The 20000-nt window shown below is 37.4% G+C and overlaps 1 protein-coding gene across 42 annotated transcripts in view; it reads left to right on the top strand.

Annotated features, from left to right (window-relative positions):
• Nucleotides 1–20000, top strand: part of LOC125682930 (histone-lysine N-methyltransferase 2C-like) — a 98271-nt gene that overhangs the window by 19897 nt on the left and 58374 nt on the right. For 28 of the 42 annotated variants that reach the window (XM_056141583.1, XM_056141595.1, XM_056141605.1 and 25 more), the window contains 13 exons: nt 457–579; nt 2034–2138; nt 5037–5159; nt 5628–5735; nt 6025–6206; nt 6418–6695; nt 7151–7231; nt 7417–7470; nt 8270–8464; nt 11643–11801; nt 12741–12851; nt 13655–13767; nt 13981–14254. In XM_056141583.1, coding sequence (XP_055997558.1) covers nt 457–579; nt 2034–2138; nt 5037–5159; nt 5628–5735; nt 6025–6206; nt 6418–6695; nt 7151–7231; nt 7417–7470; nt 8270–8464; nt 11643–11801; nt 12741–12851; nt 13655–13767; nt 13981–14254 — 1906 coding nt within the window. The remainder of the gene's footprint in view (nt 1–456; nt 580–2033; nt 2139–5036; nt 5160–5627; nt 5736–6024; nt 6207–6417; nt 6696–7150; nt 7232–7416; nt 7471–8269; nt 8465–11642; nt 11802–12740; nt 12852–13654; nt 13768–13980; nt 14255–20000) is intronic. The other 14 variants (XM_056141615.1, XM_056141587.1, XM_056141620.1 and 11 more) reach the window with 5 other exon arrangements.

The following is a 20000-nucleotide window of genomic DNA, read 5'->3' as shown; positions in this document are numbered from 1 at the left end:
TTATCAGTTGTTAAATGATGGCATTGTCGACAAAACTGTAAATAATGACAGTACATGCAAGATATGTCAGACGCATTGAAAATACGCCACAGGAGCAACATCGTCAGTGACAAAACATTGAAAGCATGGATGGAAACGAGTAGAAGTGACAATGCTGTTTCTAGTACCATGGATGTCGAGTCTAAACCTCAGTCCACGTCCCCGAGTAATTATTGTGACTAAATACATTATAAAGGTTTTTGATTTTAACTGTATATTAGATTCTTAAAATAGTTATATAGAACTGAACCGAAATACCCGAACTCGAAGTAAAAAATTTAGAACCGACCCGACCTGAAAATTTTTTGAACCGTGACAGCCCTAGTGGTCATGGATTAGACTTTTTGATCCATTAAAAATTTGTCTGTTTGAAATGGATACTGGTTGTAAGTACTGACAAGATGTTGGTATTCACAGTTCTCAAGCCCTCCCCACATTCACCCCCATGTAGAGGGCTGTGGCATGGGGAGTAAGGGAGGAAAATTGAATGCCATGAGTCGCAAGAAGATAGGGGTTTCTTCAAGTTCTGGAAGGTCAAGGGTAAGTGCAGTGAAGGTCAAGTATTGTTTATGAAGGTCAAGGGTAAGTTCAGTGAAGGTCGAATATTGTTTATGAGAAGAAAATTATGATTCATGTGTAACTGGAACGAGTATAACAGGGGCAGTAACTCAGGTGATTGAGGGCCCTAAAATTTTGTACACTGGCTCAAGTAAAAAGTTTCACCCAGGTAAGGGAATTCCTGAACTATAGTAAACAAACACATTGGAATGAAAATAGCAGTAAGGAGTTTTTAATTCATTAAAGATAAAGCGCTAATTTATATATTGTTATTGATAACAAATTACATAGAAAAATAACAAAGTGTAAAGTAATATGAATAAATCAACAGAATGGTATATCCTGAGTTTTGATTATGAATTAACTGAGTAGTTTAGCAGTATGAGAAAAATCGGCAAGGAACTGTGAGTCAAACAAGTCCCTTCTGAGTCTCCATAATACTGAAAATAAAAATAAACGTTTATTCGGTATATACATGTACATACATACAAGCATAAATACATATACAGTGTATACCAAGGATAACCCAAGAAAGCTCGAAAGCTTATTTCCAATGGGGTCCTTTGATGCACGGATGTTTGCACTAGGGGGTCATTTCTTCTAAAAATAGAAAGGGAACGAGCTACATCTTATACCTTTTAAAGATAAACTAAATAAAAATGATTGACCCTGAACAATATATACACTAAGTATAAAACCTACTACTACTGTCCACAACACCTTGAAACAGGACTTGGTAAGGAGAACCTAATCAACTGCAAAACTACATTATAAAATATACTGATATCCTGTTAACCTTGATGTTTTTAGCAGTTCCTAACTCTTACAGAATGCATGCTTATTTCATGCTAGAACTGTTCAGGGCTTTAAAACCTTGAGGTTTATTTACTCAGAACTCAGAATAAGAGAACACTAATCATGAAGCCAGTGCTTAACCAACTGAGTAAAACTGATCAAACAGTCTTATATACCCTGAATTCTATTCACTAACTTCAACCAATCAAAACCAAAGAAACCGTCCTGACTTGTCCTATCAGGAAAGAGATAGCTTATTCACTTGGGAAAGCTAGGCAACAGGTATGACACTTCCTGTTTAATACAAAAACATGTGAAATGTATCAACCATATCTAAACATGAAAAGTACTCGAAATAAATGACTGGCAGGAAGTAAGTGAACTTTAAATGTAATATTAAGATGGTTTAACAATTAGGGCTGAAGTAAATGCAACTCTGTGTTCTAAAAAATGAGACCTGTTACACATGTAATTCATACTTACGTAGTTTTGCAAAATTTGAAACAGGAATGGTGCTTATTGGGACAAATATGGTATTTTGTAAACCTATATACTTGTAAATGTTTTTGTTAACATGGATATTGGATAATGCATGCTTCTGCATTAGAATTGGATACACAGATCCTTTTAATCTCTAACAGGGAAGACCAATGGCTCCTGAAAAGAAGAAGAGACCTTCAGCTTTCTGTGAAAGAAAGAGAGGACCAAAACCGAAAATGAAAACCCAGCCAGGACTACAATCACAGGTATCTAAAGGAAGACGATCACATTTACTGTGTGCCCATCTTCATTCTGATTTACAATTCATTATACCCCCGCAACAAGTTGTGGGGGGGTGGGGTATACTGGAATCGGGTTGTCCGTCTGTCTGTCCGTCCGTCCGTCTGTAGACGCAATGGTTTCCGGGCTCTAAAGCATTATCCTTTCCACCTACCGTCACCATATCATACATATGGACTACCCATGGGATGAAGATGTTCCCTATCGATTTTGGGGTCAAAAGGTCAAAGGTCAAGCACACTGGACATCGAAGTAGCAATATGGTTTCCGGGCTATAAAGCGTTATCCTTTCCACCTACAGTCACCATATCATACATATGGACTACCCATGGGATGAAGATGTTCCCTATCGATTTTGGGGTCCAAGGGTCACGTGCACTGGACATCAAAGTAGCAATATGGTTTCCATTTAAATTCTTTAACGGTTTTTTTCATCGCATTGAGATGCTGTGTTCCTAGATAATCCATTTCTCCCTACAAACGAGAATACCCAGAGTTTGTCATGCCATTTGTTTTTTACACTCAGAAAAGAGGTAGTTTATACCTATTACCAACACCCTTTGGGAGATTGGGGTAAGCGGGGGGGGGGGGGGGGGGGGGGGGGGGGGGGGGGGGTATTCTTAGTGAGCATTGCTCACAGTACTTCTTGTTATCTTTAAACTGTACGCTGTTCAGTCATTCTCCATTCATCTAAATCTTTATGATGGTTTAAATCTGCAAGATAAGTAACAGAATTCTACAGTCTTAAATTTTTAGCTTAACTGAGCTGAAAGCTTCAGTGAGCTTTTTTGATCGCCTGTTGTCCGTCGTCTGTCAGCCTGTAAACCTCTCACATCTTTGACTTCTCCAGAACCACTGGGCCAATTTCAACCAAACTTGGCCAAAAGCATCTTTGGATGAAGGTCTTTCAAGTTTGTTCAAATGAAGGGCTGTGTCCCCTTCAAAGGGGAAATAATAACAAAAATGCAAAACTAGGGTGTGGCCATTTAAAACACTTCTTCTCAAGAACCAATGAGCCAGAAGAGCTGAAAATCAGAAAGATACACGAAAGCTTCCTGACATAGTGGAGATTCGTGTTTATTAAAATCATGGCCCCCGGGGTTGGATGGGGCCACAATAGGGGATCAAAGTTTTACCTGAAAATGTTGGTAAAATCTTTTAAATATCTTCTTGTCAAGAACTAATGGGCCAGGAAATTTCAAATTTACATGAAAGCTTTCTGACACAGTGCGGATTCAAGTTTGTTAAAATCATGACCCCCAGGGTAGGATGGGGCCACAATAGGGTTGATCGATTGATTGTATATTGTTTAACATCCCTCTCGAGAATCTTTCACTCTAGCTGCAATAATGTAGCCCTATCCAATTTTTTTTTTATTCTGACGTTTTCGGGATAGGGCTACAATTCCATAGGATCTCCGTAATGGTGCAAAATAATTTTATGAATAACCGATAATAAACTCTGTGTATTAGTCCCAAATGTTGTTTACACCAAAAGGAGTACCAACTTTGTGCTCGGGCATGTCTAATAAAGGTGTTTTTCATTAAATATAATGTACAGCATGCAAAATTCTTCGTCTGCTCCGCCATGCTTGTTATCGCGAGATCTCGTAGGTGGATCTAATGAAAGCCTAAACATTGACAATCAGCGCGAAAATGTAGTTACTCGAGCCACTTTAACAAAGAAAGGAAAATCATATTGTTGCAGAAAGAATTTACACTCTGCTGTTCGGTTTTTAACTTGATATTTAATTCAAACCTTTTCAATACCGAGGAAATAGCTTTCGCCTCCATACTTGTCCATTGATGTAAATACTACCTTATATGGCATATGCAAATGACTTGGCAATCGGAAGTTGAAACTTCAGTACATCAAACATGGCGCACAAATATGAATCGAGGAATTGGAATTTATCGAAATTGTTGAAAACGGTAGAATAGAGCCTCACAAATCTAAAGTTGCAGGTTGTAAATTTATATATTGACTAAGAAACATAGAATATCATTTTATTTACGTAAAGAAAGTCAGGAAATGTTTAGAATGAGCGCAAATGTTGCGGGAGTGAATCACTCCCGCATTTGCACCATTACGGAGATCCTAAGGAGTTGTAGCCCTCTTCCTAAAAAAAAAAAAAAAAAGAGAGGGCTACATTATTGCAGCTACTTTCACTCATATGGAGACATCACCATTGCCGGTGAATGGCTGCAAAATTTATTCCTATGCTCGGCACTTAGGGCCTTTGAGCAGGGGGGATTTTTATCGTGCCACACCTGTTAAGAAAACTTTACATTTATGTGAAAGCTTCCTGACATAATGCAGATTCTAGTTTGTTAAAATCATCGGACCTGGGGGTATTATGGGGTCAACAATAGGGGATCAAAGTTTTACATACAAATATATAGTGTAAATCTTTAAAAATCTTCTCAAGAACCACTGGGCCAAAGAAAATTACATTTACATGAAAGCTTTTTGACATAGTGCAGATCCAAGTGTGTTAGAATCATGGCCTCTGGGGGTAGGATGGGACCACAATAGGGGATCAAAGTTTTACATACAAATATATAGTGTAAATCTTTAAAAATCTTCTCAAGAACCACTGGGCCAAAGAAAATTACATTTACATGAAAGCTTTTTGACATAGTGCAGATCCAAGTGTGTTAGAATCATGGCCTCTGGGGGTAGGATGGGACCACAATAGGGGATCAAAGTTTTACATGCAAATAGATAGGTACATGTAAAATCTTGAAATATGGGCAAAGGTGAGTGATGTGGTCCATTCGTCTCTTGTTTGTTTGTTTTATTGCTTCAAAAGAATAGAAAATGCATTTGTCAGTGAGTTGTGTAAGTTAAAATTGTCTCTGTAGATATCACCAGCTCTTCCTGGTGAACCACCCAAGAAGTTTCCTACAGAGGAGGAGGAGGATGGAGATGATCACCCACAGACCATTATACTGGCCAACGCTCAGGACAGATATGTCCTGGATCAGGTAAGGAATCAGAAAATGAAGTACGTTTATAAAAAAACTTATTTACTCCTAGACATATTGAGCAATATTGCCACAAACTTGCATTTCTGTAATAGAATAACATATAAAACAAAAAACTTCAAATTGTTTTCTTTCTTTAAAAAAAGAATTCATTGGCGAGTTTCATTCATCTAAATAATGATCTTTTAGAACTCAAATAGAAAATTTTTTTTCTCTGTGATGTGATCAAACATACTCTCCTGTATAAGAATTGTAAATTATCAGTTGTGTATTATGGGTACACCAATATACAAGTTTCTATTACAGAGTTAAAAAAAAATAATGGACAAGTTTAAGAAGCATACAGGGAACAAAATGATTTCTAAAGAATGTGCAGACTCGGGTGATTGTTTAGGCCCATGGGCCTCTTGTCTACCACAATATTTCCTGATGGACGGTGCAAGTTCTAATGAATTTTGTGTACAACAGGATGTCTGCAAAAGTTGTGGCAGCTTTGGTCAAGGCGAGGAGGGAAAACTGATTGTCTGCACTCAGTGTGGCCAGTGTTACCATCCATACTGTGCCGGAGTCAAGGAGGTTTGTAGTAGTTTTAATTGTTTTGGATGTGTATTTCGGTTTGTAGTAGTTTTAATTGTTTTGGATGTGTATTTCGGTTTGTAGTAGTTTTAATTGTTTTGGATGTGTATTTCGGTTTGTAGTAGTTTTAATTGTTTTGGATGTGTATTTCGGTTTGTAGTAGTTTTAATTGTTTTGGATGTGTATTTCGGTTTGTTGTAGCCTTAATACATTAATGTATATGAATGTATTAATGCATTTTATCTTCAAGATGGTTTCTTCTATTTTCTTCCTGGTTTTATGTTTACAGGTAACCAAGGTGATTCTTCAAAAGGGCTGGCGTTGCCTTGACTGCACTGTGTGTGAGGGCTGTGGGAAGCCCCATGATGAGGGGAGACTACTCCTGTGTGATGAGTGTGACATTAGCTACCACATCTACTGTTTGGACCCGCCTCTGGACCATGTACCAAAAGGGACGTGGAAGTGTAAATGGTGAGTCTATAGTCTATAAGAATCTTTAGGCACAGAGAATTGTAATGGAAACTATGCAAAGTGACTAATTAGTTTGCCTTGTTTGGGAAATACCATCGTGTAAAAGTTTCTGTCTGCTGAGTGAGGTACATGCACTGTATATGAAGCTTTTGACACAGGTAGTGATATGTTAGATTGAATCTGTCAGTATCTCTTGCTGTAATACATACAGGTGTGTAATGTGTGTGAACTGTGGCAGTACTACCCCAGGCTTTGGTTGTAACTGGCAGAACAACTACACTCAGTGTGGGCCATGCCGCAGTAAAATCGACTGTCCCGTGTGTCGCCACAAGTACCATGAGGACGAGATGATTATCCAGTGTCTGCAGTGTAGTCGGTGGCTGCACGCTCAGTGTGATGGACTCCGGTCAGAGGACGACATGGAACGGGCGGCTGAGTACGAATACCAGTGTCTGTTCTGTAGACCGAAAACGGGCAAGGATGGGCCGTGTAAGTCAGTTTCTGTCTCTGTGAACTACTGGTGGTCAGACTATACAGGAAAACACTTTTAATGAACATGCTTATAATGAATTCACACTTATTGCGAAGTCATATTTATTCCCTTATTGGTTAAAAAAAACTCAAAGTCCACTGGATATACCGAAGTTTGATTATAATGAACTGTTTTTCGCTGGTCCTGGAGATTTGCTTTTACCATTTCGTGTTTTACTGTATAATGAAGTTTGATTATAATGAACTGTTTTTTGCTTGTCCTGGAGGTTCACTTAATCATGTTTTACTGTATAATGAAGTTTGGTTATAATGAACTGTTTTTGCTGGTTCTGGAGGTTCACTATAATTGTGTTTTACTGTATAATGATGTTTGATATTGAGTATCATATTTACATGTAATTTTCTTTGAACATGTGCATGTAGTTGAGCTGTGATATTTGATTCTGTTTCAGTGCCACCACCTCCTCCACCACCCACACCACCACCTGTGGAAATAGAGGAGCCACCCACTCCACCGTTCTACAGAGAGCCAGGTAAGAGAGTGGAAAAATCGGGTCTAAAATGTGCTGAAGTTTTCCCATTATAATTAATGTACATATAGATACATGACAGACATGTCGTGGTATGTTGATATCATGTACAGTATTATTGTACATGTATATTCAACTTATGGTCATTTATAGTCCTGAAAGTTTAGCCTGTGACTTTTTGTTGACAGTTGACAGTTTAAGCAGCTACTTCACCAAGTTGCCTCCGGTCTATTTCCCCATTGGTAATATCTGCATGTAGAGACACCCTTTATTGCTGCACCAAAACGCTTTATTTGTCACATCCAAGCCGATCTTGCATGGTCATTGATTAAACAAGCATTTTCATTGCAGTAGGATCCGACGGAAGAAAGATTTTTAATGTCAACTTGTGAATTGTTTTGCAAGAATGTGCATCTAGTTGTTAGATATTTCAGGCTTGCAAATGAGAAGCAGGAGATCTCTAGAATTTACTCTTTCGTAATGTGTATGTGTAATTTTATTGATAGATGAGGTCCTATATTGGTTTACTCTTTCGTAATGTGTATGTGTAATTTTATTGATAGATGAGGTCCTGTATCGGGCTAGCCTTGCAGAACGTCGTGTGTTGAAAAACCATTCATTGCATACAAATTATTTTTATCACATTTACTCAAGAAAGCCTATACGACATGTGATGCTTGCACCCATATCCATGTACATGTTTTTCTGTGTTAGATTTTTTTTTAGATTCTTGCAATTGTTTGTAGATCAGTGTTTGGACCTTAGGATTTGTCAAAATATCCTGTGTTTTATGGGTTTTGTGCACAACCATTATTAGGAATGGATAACTGATGATTCCTGTTAATGTCCAAATTCTTACTCGAGTTCATCTGTATAAATGCCCGTCACATATGTAGATTATTGATACAAACATTTTCATGGAGCTTTTTTTTAAAGTGTCAAGGTTGTTTCCAACTTGTGTGAATGAATGAGCTAAATGAATGTAGTTGATTTATCTAAGACGGGTTTACAAAACAGTCATGTGTGTTCCATGTATTGCAGAACCTCTTCCTCAAAAGCGCTATCTGATGGATGGAGTTTATTTGTCTGAGACTGGAGTGCAACATATGCAGGAAATCACTATTCAGATTCCAAAAGTCAAGCGACAGAGACGCACCAACAAACGACCATCGATTGACATGTTACCGGGGCAACGCCTGATCACTCAGATGTCTGCAGAAGGAGATGAGGACAAAGGTTGACTTGATTTCTTAACCTTTGATACCCAGTTTTAATCTTAAGGCACAAAGTTTTTATGGGCTTGATTTCTTTACCTTTGATACCCAGTTTTAATCTTAAGACACAAGATTTTATTGGCTTGATTTCTTTACCTGTGATTCCCAGTTTTAATCTTAAGACCAGGAATCGACACTAATGGTTGTCGGATTGCCTGAGGCAAGTGAAAACCCAGTTCGGACAAGTGAAACTCAATACACACTTTTCCGATGGGGCAAGTGATTATTTCAGTAGGAAATGTGATTATTATAATGTGTTAAGCTTGATGAATATCAAATATTAGAAAGTAATGTCCAACTCTGTATTACTAAATCGTCAGTTATTTTTGATACTATTACTAGCGAAGATCGTGAAATAATATACATTGAGCATTTGAATCGAATACATCTATAAAAATTTTGCCTCATGTTACGTCCCTTGCTCGTTCTTTTGCGGTGAAAAGATCCATTTTCTACAGTGACCATTGTAATTTTCTTAACTATCATTAACAATGACATTTTTCATCATACAACAATAATGTAACTTGTATGGCATAATTCACAGGTGTAACTTCTTACACTTGGGAAAGGGGGTAAGCTTGAAAGAGAGAAAACTATTCTAAAGAAGTGAAAACTTAGCTATTGGCCGATTGACACACACAGAGAGAGAGAGAGAGAGAGAGATTACTGGTTGATAGGCATGTTAGAGTCTGAATTTTTTCGGACTTCTAACTTTTTCATTTGGACAAGTGAAAGTTGGAGTTTACTTGCCCAAAGGGCAAGTGAAAGAAAAAGTTAATGTCTATCCCTGAAGACACAAGCTTTTATTGGCTTGATTTCTTTACCTTTGATTCCCAGTTTTAGCATTTATTGTGATTTGAATACGTGTATTACATGGAGATGCTACATGAATGTCTGCTTGATTAAAAAATTACCCACAATGTTCATAAAGGTTTGCACTATCATTTACCTTGCATAGTTTATTTCTTGTATATTTACTCTCAGACTTCCTGAGTCACAGTAAGTTGTAGTGACAGTTCAGTGTGTATATTTACTCTCCTGAGTCACAGTAAGTTGCAGTGACAGTTCCGTGTGTATAGTTACTCTCCAGACTCACAGTAAGTTGTAGTGACAGTTCCGTGTGGATATTTACTCTCCTGAGTCACAGTAAGTTGTAGTGACAGTTCAGTGTGTATATTTACTCTCCTGAGTCACAGTAAGTTGCAGTGACAGTTCCGTGTGTATAGTTACTCTCCAGACTCACAGTAAGTTGTAGTGACAGTTCCGTGTGGATATTTACTCTCCTGAGTCACAGTAAGTTGTAGTGACAGTTCAGTGTGTATATTTACTCTCCTGAGTCACAGTAAGTTGTAGTGACAGTTCCGTGTGGATATTTACTCTCCTGAGTCACAGTAAGTTGTAGTGACAGTTCAGTGTGGATATTTACTCTCCTGAGTCACAGTAAGTTGCAGTGACAGTTCAGTGTGTATATTTACTCTCCTGAGTCACAGTAAGTTGTAGTGACAGTTCAGTGTGTATATTTACTCTCCTGAGTCACAGTAAGTTGTAGTGACAGTTCAGTGTGTATATTTACTCTCCTGAGTCACAGTAAGTTGTAGTGACAGTTCAGTGAGGATATTTACTCTCCTGAGTCACAGTAAGTTGTAGTGACAGTTCAGTGTGTATATTTACTCTCCTGAGTCACAGTAAGTTGTAGTGACAGTTCCGTGTGTATATTTACTCTCCTGAGTCACAGTAAGTTGTAGTGACAGTTCAGTGTGGATTTTTACTCTCCTGAGTCACAGTAAGTTGTAGTGACAGTTCCGTGTGTAGAGTTACTCTCCTGAGTCACAGTAAGTTGTAGTGACAGTTCAGTGTGTATATTTACTCCCCTGACTCACAGTAAGTTGTAGTGACAGTTCAGTGTGTATATTTACTCTCCTGAGTCACAGTAAGTTGTAGTGACAGTTCCGTGTGTATATTTACTCTCCTGAGTCACAGTAAGTTGTAGTGACAGTTCAGTGTGGATTTTTACTCTCCTGAGTCACAGTAAGTTGTAGTGACAGTTCCGTGTGTAGAGTTACTCTCCTGAGTCACAGTAAGTTGTAGTGACAGTTCAGTGTGTATATTTACTCCCCTGACTCACAGTAAGTTGTAGTGACAGTTCAGTGTGTATATTTACTCTCCTGAGTCACAGTAAGTTGTAGTGACAGTTCAGTGAGGATATTTACTCTCCTGAGTCACAGTAAGTTGTAGTGACAGTTCAGTGTGTATATTTACTCTCCTGAGTCACAGTAAGTTGTAGTGACAGTTCCGTGTGTATATTTACTCTCCTGAGTCACAGTAAGTTGTAGTGACAGTTCCGTGTGGATATTTACTCTCCTGAGTCACAGTAAGTTGTAGTGACAGTTCAGTGTGTATATTTACTCTCCTGAGTCACAGTAAGTTGTAGTGACAGTTCTGTGTGTATATTTACTCTCCTGAGTCACAGTAAGTTGTAGTGACAGTGCAGTGAGTAGAGTTATTCTCCTGAGTCACAGTAAGTTGTAGTGACAGTTCAGTGTGTATATTTACTCTCCTGACTCACAGTAAGTTGTAGTAACAGTTCAGTGAGGATATTTACTCTCCTGAGTCACAGTAAGTTGTAGTGACAGTTCCGTGTGGATATTTACTCTCCTGAGTCACAGTAAGTTGTAGTGACAGTTCCGTGTGGATATTTACTCTCCTGAGTCACAGTAAGTTGTAGTGACAGTTCCGTGTGTATATTTACTCTCCTGAGTCACAGTAAGTTGTAGGAACAGTTCCGTGTGTATATTTACTCTCCTGAGTCACAGTAAGTTGTAGTGACAGTTCCGTGTGTATATTTACTCTCCTGCGTAACAGTAAGTTGTAGTGACAGTTCAGTGAGGATATTTACTCTCCTGAGTCACAGTAAGTTGTAATGACAGTTCCGTGTGTATATTTACTCTCCTGAGTCACAGTTAAGTTGTAGTGACAGTTCAGTGTGTATATTTACTCCCCTGACTCACAGTAAGTTGTAGTGACAGTTCCGTGTGGATATTTATGGGCCAAGGTGACTCAGGTGAGCAATGTGGTCCATGGGCCTCTTGTTAAAAAGCTTATAGTGAAAAGTACTAACGATTCAAATTTGTTTTGAATAGCAGATGGCCCAGATGATGGCAGCGAGTTGTCTACCCCGCTGACAGCTGAACCCAGGGGGGATGGGGACCCCCTGCTAAGTCCTACCGGCCAAACACTCCCAGGAATCCCTGTGGAGGGGGAGAAAAAAGAGAGGAAGAGAAGGACTACTATTGGGCTAGGTTTGTACAATAGATTTTAAACAGGTCTACTGAAGTGCATTGTAATTCTGATTCATCATTTTATGTATGCTGGTATGAATTCTATTTTTTAGCTCGCCTGAGCTTTAAGGTTTTACATTGGGATATAAAGGGAATGTCTTTTAAAATCTTCTGAAGAACAACAGTGTCATGATTAGTCATATTAATAAACAATCATCCTTAAGTACTGCAGATTTAAGTTTCTTCAAATCATGGAGGGGGGGATTGACTGATTGAATATTGTTTAATGTCCCTCTCGAGAATATTTCACTCATATGGAGACGTCACCATTTCCGGTGAAGAACTGCAAAATTTAGGCCTATGCTCAGCGCTTATGGTCTTTGAGCAGGGAGGGATTTTTTTCGTGCCACACCTGCTGTGACACGGGACCTCCGTATTTGCAGTCTCATCCGAAGGACTGCCCCATTTAGTTGGGGGTTGGGGTTCAAAGTTTGAGATTGAAATACATGCATGTATATATAGTCATTGACAATTTCTTTTTATTAAAAACCACTGGCCATGATTAGTCATATTAACATGCAAGCATCCGTATATTGTGCAGATTCATATTTAACTAGGTTGGGATTTAAGAGAGATTATAAAGTTTTACATGAGAGTATATAGGATATTTGGGGGGGAAAATCCCGGTGTTCCTCTTCTCAATCATTTAGGTAGGCAAGAATCACAACCTCGTAGGGCTAGGTTGGGGTCTAAATATGTCATGGGATTAAAGAGGGTAACAATTGTTTAAAAATGAACAACAGGGCTAAGGTGACTGAAGTGAGCATTGTGGCCCATGGGCCTCTTGTTTGAAAGGTTTTAATTGCCAATCAATTTTTTAAAGCATCTTAAATTATATTTAAAAACCAACAGATTATTTGTTTCCAAAGGTGTGCAATGTCTCATTTGGTAAATTTTCAGGAGTTGGGGGTTTCATTGCCAAACCTAGGAATAGACAGACAAATGTGAAAAGACAGATACCAGAAGTCTCTGCAGAAGTAGCAGACGGACAGCCTCGTCCCGAAGGTACATGTAAGTCAGGGTCGCCAAGAAACAATTTGCCAGTTGGATAACTTCTTTGCAAACTTGAGCTTTGCCAGTAAAAGGCAGCTAAAATATATGTACACATGCATTTTGTATGTGACATTTACGTACAGAACCTTTTAGATGAATGAACTAGATTCTGTTGGTGTAAATCATACTGACCAGTGTCACAGTTGTTTGTGAATTATTAGGGCTCCACCATGTGGCGGGTGCCCTTTAGCAGTTTCTATGGCATTCGATAACTTCAGTTTCCTTTGGATGATTTTTATAAATTTTGTACCTAATTCTTGGATTAGGGAGAGGAGGACCCCTTTCAATTTTCAGATTCATTGGCTCTCTCTTTACAGAGTTAATTGGACTTACTGTTTTTTAATACATCTAAAAATAAGACAATAACACTTTTATGGCATGCAATAACTCAAGATTACTCGGATTCCTATAATAATCACCATGCCTATCTATCTGTCTAGTAGCACTTTCTACGACTGCAATAACTTGAGTTTCCAATTAACATGTTCTATGGGACATGATAGCTTCTTGGAATATTTTCTTAAATTTTATACATGATACTTGGATTAGGCAGAAGAAGACCCTTTTGATTTTCAAGTTTATTGTGGAACTCTTTTCTGATTAGTTTTGTCTTCTGGTGTGTCATCACATCGCTTTTAAACTTATTTAAATTTTGGGGTTTGTATTAGCTGCTACCAAACTCTCCTCTGTTTTTGATTGGTTGTTGAAGTAATGGCATCTGATTGTTTCTTGATACACTAGGCTTCTTGTGATAATTTTAGGGGAAGATGGAGATCCTGTTCCGCTGCTAGTGGAAGGTGAAATGAAAAAACAGAGGAAACGTCAAGCTCGCAAGAAAAGTCAGCTGGAAAATAGTTTTCCTAACTATCTGCAGGTTCATAACGAATTCTAATCACACTTGTAGTTTTTTTTTTAAAAAATGTAGCATGGCACTTTGAATTGGACTTGAGTGTTCTATATAATAGTTTTTAAACTCAGAAAGTTTTCAAATTACTGTAGGACTGCACTACTTGTAATGAGTTTTAAATATTATAGAATTTCACATAATGATAAGTTTATTGATTTTGATGTCCCTTTTTCACTACAGGAAGCATTTTTTGGGAAAGACATTCTTGACAAAAGTAAAGCCAAGGTGAAACAAGGTCACAGAGCTGACTCGGACTCGGACCCCGAATCAAGAGCCTCCACTCCAAATCTGCCAAAAGACATCCCCCAACCATCACTGTTCCCAGAGATGAGCCAAGGGAATAGCAAACTTCCTACCACTCTCCCGTCGGTGGGAACCTCACAGTCCGTTCTGTCCTCTGCAGCATCGATAGTGTCCAGTTTCTCGGGAGCTAGTGGGGACATCAACCCTATAGGTATTGGTTGAAAAAAGTTACGGGTCGTGCACACTTCCCTGTACTGTGTATATCATTAAATTTGGATCTTTTTGCAAGTAATTTTAAATGGATTCAAAAAATTTATTTGAAGTTAGCATAGGTGCATGTTACTGTAAATTGACTTCATTACAAATATGGCACTAAGTACTGAACAATTCCCACTCCATTCAAATGAAATTTTACAGTTGTGATATGCTTGTATGATCAGCATTTATTGTACCAAAATATGAAGTACAGTGAAACTTCTCCAAATCGGCCCCTCAGAAAACCGGTTCTCCCTGAATATCGGCCGATTTTTAAAGTCCCGGCAGAAATCTTAACATTTCTTTACAGAGAAAGTCTTAGAAAACCGGCCACCCCTGAAAACCGGACATCGGTCACTTTTCAAAATACATTTGTTAACAAACATGTGTAATTTACCCTTATCATACTGGCCACTTTTTGAATACAAGAAATTTTTGGCCAGAGGGTGATCAAGATCGGCCAGTTGTGCAATTGGACTTTGGACTGACCAACAGGCAAGGTGGGAATTCATCCACTGGAGGTGTGAAAAATATGAGTGGCCTCTTTAATGTCTATTGTTTACCTGTGCTTTTAAGGGTTGTTGGCTAAGGGCTATTCCAGAAATAAATACATGGGGGGGTCGGGAGGCACCTTTTGTATATACCAAGCACCCATAAAAAAAAATAAAAAATTACCCCATGACCCATCAAATTAATAAACTCATTTTACAATGACCCATCTAATAAAAAAAAAAAAAACTAACCAGACCCACCACAAAAATATTTTTAAAAATGAAAACGGTACAAATCTCGCGAGCTTTTCGGGACAAACATTCTAGTCAATGACGCGGTAATGCCTGTGCGACATTGTATCACAGTAGTTCTGAAGAAACGATGTCACATCAACAATCAAAGGCATCTATGGCGGGAATGTTGGAAAGATTGAGAGTCCAAACGATGCTATTATCATGAAATGGGTATGGATATGTTTTTCCACGAATCGTTCGTCTTCTAATGGAGCCCGCGCCCAGAGGCCTCTATATCACCATCACACCGACTGATAAATATAACGCATCGGTACCCTCGTATAAATCAACTAAGGACAAGAGCGACAATAAAAATATTCTGAAAACTCAACACCCACGTGGCACAAAATAAAACAATAGAAACTACCCACTACCCATAATAAATATTTTCGAGTCGGCTCGCGAAGCGAGATGCTCCTTGCTATCAACGGCGTGCGGATTCATCGCGTATCACAAACTCTCTGTTTATTCTTACACCGACAGCAAATAAATCCCACGCACAAAGATCTTCAAAAATTGTTCATTTGCTTTTTGAACAGCTTTATTAAGTTTTGAAGACATATCATACATGTATGTTGACATTCATATAACAATGTAATTTAAATGAGTCTCCTCAATACGTTTAAAGAAACTAAATATAGTGCGCATGAATACATGCATGCGATGTAAGCAACAGGCGATTGTACGTGTGTATAAATATAACAACTACAAAAATAGATTCGTAAACATGAAGCAAATAACTTGTAAGTAAATATTTCTTAGTGAAGAAAGTAATATCTCGCTTTCTTAGGTTGGAAAAGCATAGTAAATATTTGAAAATGTACGACCAATCATATTCCCCATCGAGGCCTCTTTGAAAGTGTGTCAAAGCCTGAACCATGTGACTATTTCTGTGGGAATCTACCGGGGTGAGACGAGGAACGCACGTTCAGTTTTTTATGTTTTCGTTCTACAGTCAGATATAGATAATCACATTTACGATGATTTACCGTATTTTGCCGAATATATATTTTGATACGCATCGCCTTTTGCCGAGTTTTGGGGCCTGGAAATTGTGGAAATACCATTGTTCGTGTGTACAATCGCATTTAGCTTCACGAGAAATCTTGGTGGAAATAATGCAGGTTCTCAAAAAAGCATGCACTTGAATTTGTATACAGTGCAACAAATTTGTTTTTTAAGAAAACGGCAATCTTGTCCTTATACACACTACATAGCAGTATTTTCGGGGAAATAATGTTAATTTCAGCAAAGCACGAGAGTTCGTAGCAATAAAGTTTTAACAGACTCGATATTTTCTTTGTTTAAAGTTCACATGTATATATCAATTAAATAGCCGATGCGAGCGTTCAATGTTTTGTAATCAAAACATCACCCAAGCTTCGAAAAATGACGTACCAAGGTGCGATAAAACGACCCCCTCGGTAATTATAAACATATCAATAATCAAAGCCAGTAATTTAATTGGTACTAAATGAAGAATTCAAACATAACCCTCTAAAATTTCGCTGCATTTAAATGGGTAAGTACATCAGTCGTTTACCGCAAAAGGAAAGTTAAAACTCAAAAGTAATCGCATATTCCCAGACCCATGAAAAACGTGCAACATGCAAAAATCTGACAAAATCAAGTGACAAAGGACGTGTACACAAAACATGTGCTAATCACGGTATCATAATATCATGGCAGTTTTAGAAATTGCACGATGATGAATTTTAATTGGCTGTTTCATAATGATTTATAGTTACAGGGTGTAAGATAATTTTTTTAAAAACAATTTTACGCTTTTTGATAGGTAAACAATGCGGCGAAAAATTACAAGTGCGCACTGCATTGACTAAAACAAAATGAGTCAAAAACCTTTAGTGGTATGTATAATGTGTCCCTTCACATAAAAAAAAATTAAAAAGTGCATATTATATTTGGTTAAATACGAGAGTAAATTAATAAGCATATTCCGATTGTAGTTTTTTCTAGAATTATGGAAGCCCATTAATGTCATTGTAATAGTCAGTATTTACGTTTTTTCGAAGTACAGAAACTCATTTCAGCCATATTTCTAAATTCATATGACTATATATATGAGATTCTGTAAGCAATTACTTATGCCCCCTTTCAAAGAAGAAAGGGGGGGGGGGGATTGCTTTGCACTTGTCGGTTGGCAGACAACATGTTCGCTTAATATCTTGGGAACCATTCACTTGTTCGTTATGATATTTCAAATGTTGGTTGGTTATGAGTAGAAGAGAACCCTTATTGATTTTTAGGTCAAAAGGTAAAAAGTCAGTCCACTCTGGACATAGGAATATACTGTCCATTCAATATCTTGAGGACCCTTTGCTTGACAGACATCAAACTTGGTACACTGGTACATCCTAAGGAGTAGATGACCCCTTATGATTCTAATCTCATATGGTTAAAGGTCAAGGGTCAAAACGGACATAGGAATATACTATCCACTCAATATCTCAAGAACCCTTTGCTTGACAGACATCAAACTTGGAACACTGGTACATCTTAAGAAGTAGATGACCCCTATGAATTTTGAGGTCACATGGTTAAAGATCAAGGGTCAAAATGGACATAGTAATATGTATTGTCTCATATATTTCAAGAATCAGTAGCTTGATTGACACCAAACTTGGTACACTGGTACATCATATGGAATAGATGACTCCTATCTATTTTAGGTCACATGGTCAAAGGCCAAGGGTCAGTCCATTCTGGACATAGGAAGATATTGTTCACTCAACATCTTGACTTGCATTGGTTTGGTACTACTTTCAATAAAATGATGCATGTGTATAACCGTTTACAATTCTGCACCACGTTGGGAGTGGGGGTATTGTTGTATGTTTGTATTGTTTGAATTGTTTGACAAACATTTCTTGTTTTCTTTATTGTTTTGATGGTAGCATTTTATGACTAGTTGATGAATAAACTCTCAAAATGTGCACGGATAGTCAGTGCAGTAAAAACAGCGATGTTTCTTACAGATGTCAACTGCATAGTCATTGTAACATTGACTAAAGTTTAAGCTCAAGAAATTGATTTGCTAAACTTTTTTGTTGGATGGCATCTTCTTACAACCACTGTGGTGCTTATTTGAGGGTTTTCTGTTGTGATATAAAGTACTATATGACTACATAATGAATTTCCTCCAATTCTTAGCATTTGTACATCATGGATTGTTTAGCACAATCATCTGTTAGCAATGACTCTTTACATCCATGTTGGATATGTACATGTAATTTAAATGGCAGTGGTCATGACTTAGTCAAATTTAGTCACTTTACACAGGCATGATGCATTAAAGTTTAAATCCTGCTAAAAGAAGCGTGCATATGCGAATTCACACACACGATGTTCGTCATCCTTGATTACAACTATCTTGCTCCTTCAAGATTACCTATTCCAGTTGACAATGAGGAGCGAGTCGACTCTCAGGCCCTTCAGGCCTTTGATTTTAACAGTCCAACCACGGACCAATTAAAATCTGAAAAAATACGACCACCCACACAAAAAAATATCGTTTGCCGCCCAACCCCCCCATTTGATCATTTCTGGAACAGCCCTAACCCAAGTGACCCTTCCAAATTCTGTACAAAATGTAAGAAACAGTTAGTAACATGTTGAGTGAATACAGTATCAAACACCATGTTGTTGCACCATTCTATCGGATGGATAGAAGCGGTAGTTGATAAAGAAAACAAACCCATGACCTGTTAATGATAATTATAAAAAGATAAATTAATTTTCTTGGTTTCCATAGACTTAAACTCCTAAGAAATATACAAATTAAAATTTCATATCTACTACTGTACTTTTAAAAACGTCAAAACAAATTTGTTAATGATATAAGTGATGCATGTACATGTATTTACAGAGTTTTTATAGGTAAGAGGAATTCCAATATGCCTCTGTGTTTTCTTCATGTATCGGAATCCTGTTATAGATTTTCAGTTTAAAATTAAATGATTTCGATGATAATATTTCTTGTTAATTACACATGTACAATTACATGTACCTTTAGGAACAAGCGGACTAATTTGATCGCCGCCGATAATTGATCATAGATCACCAAAAGAAAGGAAACAGTTCCTACTTTGTGAATATTGAGATAAAATGTCTCTAAATGCTAAATTCTCGGTTAACCGGCCATCCCTCCAAACCGGCCGTTTTTTGTCGGTCCAAGAGCCGGCTGGTTTAGAGAACTTTCACTGTACTAATAATTGAAATTTGCAGTAAAGGATATCTTTAAATGAAAACAGTAGGAGATTAAATGTTTAAATGCCCTGCTGAATTTTAACACATGACCACCAAGTTCAGTACCCACAAGTACTTGCACAACAAATCTTACAGCATTTCATATGTCATTGTATGATTAAGTTCGGAAATAATAAATATTCATGTTCTTATTTATTAAACTCAAAGGAACACAAGTACTTTATGAAATGATATTCACACATGTGTAGGTATAGAAGTGCTCTCAGAGGTGTGGGTTACTGTACTAAACATATATATTCTGTACAAAATCAATCTACAATGACAAAAGAACATAGTAAATTGTACATGTATATTCTGTACAAAATAAATAATGACAAAAGAACAATCATAGTAAATTGTACATGTATATTCTGTACAAAATCAATCTACAATGACAAAAGAACATAGTAAATTGTACATGTATATTCTGTACAAAATAAATAATGACAAAAGAACATAGTAAATTGTACATGTACATTCTGTACAAAATCAATCTACAATGACAAAAGAACATAGTAAATTGTACATGTACATTCTGTACAAAATAATGACAAAAGAACATAGTAAATTGTACATGTATATTCTGTACAAAATCAATCTACAATGACAAAAGAACATACATGTAGGAAATTGTACTTGTATATTCTGTAC

The sequence above is a fragment of the Ostrea edulis genome, chromosome 6 (genome assembly GCF_947568905.1).
Source record: "Ostrea edulis chromosome 6, xbOstEdul1.1, whole genome shotgun sequence".
NCBI classification, from domain to species: Eukaryota; Metazoa; Mollusca; class Bivalvia; order Ostreida; family Ostreidae; genus Ostrea; species Ostrea edulis.
This window is presented reverse-complemented; position numbering and strand designations above follow the sequence as displayed.